Source organism: Acanthochromis polyacanthus, chromosome 19, assembly GCF_021347895.1.
Source record: "Acanthochromis polyacanthus isolate Apoly-LR-REF ecotype Palm Island chromosome 19, KAUST_Apoly_ChrSc, whole genome shotgun sequence".
Lineage (NCBI taxonomy): Eukaryota > Metazoa > Chordata > Actinopteri > Pomacentridae > Acanthochromis > Acanthochromis polyacanthus.
The window spans coordinates 8,084,858-8,090,841 of record NC_067131.1 but is presented as its reverse complement, the minus strand read 5'-3'; the positions used below and the strand labels follow the sequence as shown (position 1 = coordinate 8,090,841).

General features: G+C 42.2%; 1 protein-coding gene across 1 annotated transcript; it reads right to left on the bottom strand.

Moving 5' to 3' along the window:
- lrit1b (leucine-rich repeat, immunoglobulin-like and transmembrane domains 1b) lies at positions 1-3,440 on the bottom strand. The gene is made up of 4 exons (XM_022190940.2): positions 3,120-3,440; positions 2,319-2,776; positions 1,795-2,100; positions 1-1,644 (listed from the first exon to the last, which is right to left on the bottom strand). Exons 1-4 carry the CDS (start codon positions 3,239-3,241, stop codon positions 581-583), a joined length of 1,950 nt encoding a protein of 649 aa, XP_022046632.2. The 5' UTR covers positions 3,242-3,440; the 3' UTR covers positions 1-580.
- Positions 3,441-5,984: the final 2,544 nt, after the last annotated feature.

The window sequence follows — 5,984 nt, the reverse complement described above, 5'->3', positions numbered from 1 at the left end:
TCAATACAAAAATATTTATTTATATACAGTACATTCATACATACACATACTGCATATTTCAGGTTACAAATATTTACACATTATAAAATTAATGTATTTTAGGCTGGCACATTAACTTACATACAAAATAGACTAAATGGGCAGTTGGTTCTCTAAATACTTTCTCTTTTAAATAAAGATTTCAGTACAATGCAGAAGTTAAACCTTGGAAAAAAAATACTTTGGGTTTCAAAGAGTTTAGGGCATTGAGACATTTTTACTCTGTAAAACATTAAAAGTGCATGATTAATAAAAAAAGTTATTTTTACACATTTACAATGTAAATTACATGTTACATGTAAATATTAAATCCGTGTCACTGTGTGTATGTTCCCTTTTGCTGTCCACTAAATGAATGGCTGTTTTTATTTCCACAAGGCTGTAAAATTAATATCAGACGTCCAGTACTATCAGAGGTACCAGTGTCCCCTTTTAAGATGCCTAAAAGAGGAACTTTTGAGTCTCTGAGCACAGTTTTTTTCTTTGATCTATTCACATCACAGGCCATGCATCCTCTAGAAATTGAGGCGTTCATTTGGTTTTAGCAGAAGTACTCGTTCGGTGGCCCTTCAGTCCTGACTGTGGCCTCTGAGTCAATACTGGACCTTGCTGAGAGCAGCCTGTTGGATTCATCCGGGTTTAGCCTGGTCAGATATTCACCCTCCATCCCTTTAGCTTTGGCCGCGGGGCCGAGGGTCTCGAACGTGACATACGAGTCCTGAATTTCCTTGGATTGTCTCCCCAGCAGCTTTTGGCAGCGCTTCTTTATCGCCCCGCAGCACACGATCAATGTCAGGGGGACGGCGATCACGCATGCCACCGTTATCACCACCACATTAATGAGCTTCTGAGTCCCACTGGCGCTGGCCGCTTCATCTGTTGAGAAGATTACACATTGCTCCTTTTTTGGGATCAGACCTTTGACGCAAACACAAGCAATGTACTTTGTCTTCGGCACAAGGCCATCGATGGTGATTCGGTTCTTTCCAGCACCCACATTGATCCTGCGCATGTCCCTCTCACCAAATACAGCGTATAGGACACTGAATTCTGTGGTGTTCGTGGCTGTGGGGGCTCGCCAGTTCAGAGAGACGGTGTGGTCGGTGTCGCCGATCACCTTCACCGAACGCACTATCCTTTTCTCAGGAGCTTGCTGTAAGGAGGAGGCGTTGGCTGCCAAGTTGCTCAAAGCATCCGCCTCCACCGGCTTCTGATCCTCTGATGCTTTGCCTCGTGCCTGAGAAGCATCATCAGAGATGCTGTAGCTCTCGATCTCATACTTCCCAGTCACGCCTTTGCTATTGAGCGGTTCAATGATAGGTTGTGCAGCCGTGGCTGTAGGTGGAGGGACATATCTGGCAATAAGTTTCTCCTGGTAGGCCGCCCTTCCGATGCCACCAGGCTTCTTCCCTCTTGTCCTCTTTGATGCTCCGCCGCCTGCCTCATCGGCCCGTAGGGAATCTGTGATCACCAGGGAGATGATGGCGTCTGCAGTGCCAACAAAGTTGGTCGCCTTACACACATATTTCCCAGAATCCCGGTAGGAGACGGCAGGAACGCTGAGAATGGACCAGATGATGCCTTCCTTTGAGATCTCTTCTTGAACTGAAAGAAAGACAGAAAGCAGACACACACTGAGCTAAGCAGATTGGCACAAAAAAGAAGCAACTTTAATCTCATTGACACATTAAATTGGACAGGAATAGACACCACTTCTACTTTAAGCACATCTGAAATTAGTCCAGGACAACTCACCGGTGCCGTTCATCTTCTTGCCGTCGGCTCGGCTCCAAGACAGCTCGGGGATGGGCACCCCAACTGTTCCGCACCGAAGCAGGACGTTGTTGCCCAGCGAGCTCCGAACTCGAGCCACGGCCGTGTGCACCCGAGGGCCCTGGCACCTCTGAAGCTCTGCCTCGGTGAAGAGAACCCCCGAAAGACTCTCCGGATCGGCACACTTCAGCCTGGTGTCGATTAGAGCCACGGATGAGGAGGGGGACTTCTGAAACTGAACCAAATCGTAGAGTCGGCAGTCGCACAGCCACGGGTTGTCATGGAGACCTGCAGATGAAACCAAGAAGTGCTGTCAGTGAAAAGAAACCCTTTGTGCGAAATACAGAGTCATTTTAGTACCAAGAACTTGACACACTGCTCACATAATTAGACTAATCCCTAACTCAGCTTTAAATACTTCTGGTGTCAAACTACCGGTTGTCATGCAGGCCAGCTTACAAAGAAATACTTCGCAGCGTCCCGATATATCACAGCTTTGTCCTCACCGAGAATTAGTTTGGATTCGCTGTCTTGCGAAGGCTTCACACTCAGCCACATGGTGAGAACGTCAGCGGGGACGGTGGTGAGGCTGTTGCTGGATAAATCCAGATAGGTGATGTTCTTGATGTACATGGTGGCTTCAGGTGGGATGCTGGAGATCTTGTTGTTGTGCAGGTCCAGGAGCCTCAGGTTGGGCATGTCGGTCAGAGACTCCCAGGGGAAGGAGGTGAGGGCGTTTCCGTCCAACCTGAGCTCGTCCAGGTTGTAGAGACCCCGGAAGCTGTCGACGCTCAGCGAACTGAGCGAGTTGAAAGACATCCAGAGGAACTCCAGGCTATTGAGGTAGTGGAAGTTGTTGCTAGAGATCCGTGTGATCGCCGTCTTCTCGATTCGGAGCTTTGATGTGTCCAAGGGGAAATTTGCAGGGACGACTGTGGTCTCTGGATCGTTGCAAAGCACACTCCTGCAAGAAAAAAAAAAAAACGCAAAATATGATCACTTATAGCGTGACATTAAACTGTGACAATAATAAAGCAAGTTTAAATTAAAAGCAGATTATCACATTGATTTAAAACATGTCACACCTACATTTTCGATTTTAAAAACAGCACATTTCAGGTTATTTAAGAGAAAAAACTTAGTAACCTATTGTTCAGTAATAAGCAAAGGAGATTAAAGAGCAACTCCAAGTTAATCCTCCACTCTACAGAGTGACTGAAGAGAAGGAAAGCCGCAGTGAAAATCAATTCTGCACGCAAGAAACAGTGAAACACTTGTAATGAAAACAGAATTCTAATTATTCTTACCTTGCTTTGGATCCATCGCTTAATTTGTGGAAGAAGCAGCTGCATTGCACAGGACACGAGCTGCACAGCAAAGGGAGGAAAACTACAGCCAGACAAAAAGCAGCAGTAAAATGTCGACTCATTGTTCTCCTGCAAGCTGCTAAACACGATGTAACTAAACTACTAATTAAAAAAAAAAAGAAATGTAAAGCGTTTCCTGGTTGTTCTAACGGGACATCGGATGCATAGTGGTGGTTTGCAGGCTCACAACTCCACACTGCTCTGACTGGTCTGAATCCTGAGATAAAAAGGATAGGCAGGGATTAGAGGAGGACTTGGGTTATTTTCATTCACACGATTAGGCTACTGCTTCCTCCGAGCTGATAGGCTGCACAGTTTTTACTTTCATTCTCCGGGAAATACTTTCTGACACTTGATTGGTTGGTTAATTACGACACAACCAACTGGAAAGTGCAGTAGCCAAATAAAGATGGACAAATTTGAATACTGGAATCTACCATTAGAATCCTGCATATTTTGGGCTTTTTTTTACCCTGACATTTTCAAGTGGGGAATTGTAGCATAGTTTTGAAACATTTTTGCTTATAATGCTGCCAAAATCTTTTTTAAATGTCAATAGTTTTCTTTTTAAGACCTTTGCGATGACTTTTCCTACCTTTTTAAAGGTTTATCACTTAAAATGCAAACAGCTCTGATATGAAAACACAGGGATGTCCCCCTAATAATATTTTTTTAGTGTTACATGTCTCAAAACTTCTTTTGCACATACTCTGAAATATTTAATGCACACACAGCATGCAGTTTGCACAATAGCTGGAACTTAAGTGGCCACTAGATGGCAGAGAAGAGTTGCTGAGGGTGTACATTGTTTTGTTCTCCTCACTTTGTTGATATTATACGCAGATATCCAACAGTAGAATTTTTATCAACTTTTTGTTTTCAGTTGTTTTCCTTTATTTGATCGGGACAGCTTAGGAGAATGGTACATATATTTTTAGCTGTTATTCTATAAAGAATGTCCACTTGTTTGCAAATAAAATGTTTTCTTTTACATTGTGTCAAATTAAAATACACAATGTACCTATTTTTAAATCAGCTAAAAAATATATGTAGAATTAGTTTATAGATATCTGCCATTATTTTCACAATGTTACTGTGTGTCCAAAGTTTTTTTTAACCAAATTTCTTTCTACTGTGCACATTCATCAGCCATTTTATTAAGTACACATGTGAAAGAATTAATCTGATACAGCAGCTCTGCAATAAATCCTACCTTTATTATGTCACTACACTTTCATTTTTTGTTGTCAAAAAGGTGGTAATTCTAGTTTCTTTTTATTATTGAGGTTAAAGTGTGTTGTCGTGTACTAAACTGCATTATACTAAAAAAGTGTTCCTCATATTTTCTCTATTAGCACACATGATTTGTAAACCTAAACTAGAAATATCACCTTTTTAATAATGTCAACAGAAGCTGAAAATGTAGAAGCTTTATAAAACTAGTAGCAGAGCTGTTGTGTTCGATTGATGTCCTTCTCGTCGTTTCCACTTCCACAACAAAAGCAAAAATTACAGAATGTGAGAATAATCTCCAGGTTTTAAACCTACAGTCAAGCGGATACATGATGTACTATTTATAAATGTGCGTAGAATCTCTCAGAAAACATCTCATGGGTAACTGTGTGTCAGAGTGTGACACACTTTGCGACTGACAGATGTGTTGTCACAGTCTCGGAGGGTTTTTTCACAGGTGCAGCGGTTTAAAGACACAACGGCCGGGCGGGATTTCAAATCCTTTAATCCAGTCATCCCTTTGTCTCTTATTAATACATCTTTGTTCCATTTCTCTGAGGAGGGATGTCTTGGGCAGGAAAACCTCCAACCCTGCACATGTCCCCACCAGCCATCCCCCACATGGCCTTCACACTGGGAAAAGGTGAAATAATGAAGAAATGAGGTAGGAAATGTGATCAGAAATCAGACGTTTACCATCAACTGTCAAGATGTTTGGATACATTACAACTTTTAAACTGGCCTTTTTTTTGCTTTTTTTTTTTTGCTTTGCTGCAGCAGTGAAAAAGAAAAAAAAAATAGAAACACTGGGGCAGTGGGGTGGCATAGCTCATTGGGTAGAGTGGCCGTCTTGTAACTGGAAGGTTGCTGGTTCGATCCTAGGCCTGCCGCGCTCATGTCGAGGAAGACACCTAACCCCTAATTGCTCCTGGTGGGTCGTGGTTAGTGCCTTGCATGGCACCTTCTGCCATCAGTGAGTGAATGTGATGTATCATGTAAAGCTATATAAATACAACCATTTACTAGTGTGTAAAAAGACATGTTTTTGCTGTAGTGTACTAAATACATGAAGCATCTCTGAAATGTTGAGAAAAAGCCAAAATTCTACTAAAATTAAAGCACCCCAGCCTGCCAGAACCTAAAAACAGGAGTTGATTTAACACATTTAATTGCTTCTGTCACTTTTTATAGAACAAACAAAACCTCTTGTTTCAGTTTTGCTCTGTTGCTCCAGGTTGTTCAGTACGAATGCAAATTCAACAGTGAAACCTTTGTTTCATTGCAATACCGACAGATTATGTTGGAGTAATTAACTATGTGCCAATGGACTAATGTTTAACCACTGCAGTTTAGGAAAATATGAGAGGTGGAGTATTCAGGTCAACTATAGCCGTGGGTTTTATTACTAAGCTTTGTTTGTAGCTACACATGAAGAAGAGATTCCAGCAGAGAAGTTAAGATAACAATTCTGTCCTGATGTCTGTCTTTAAAATGTAGTATCTGACCAGATGTGCTGTTAGACATGTGAGTCTCATGACTTGAGACAAGTGATGTTGGTGTTGCTAGGCATGT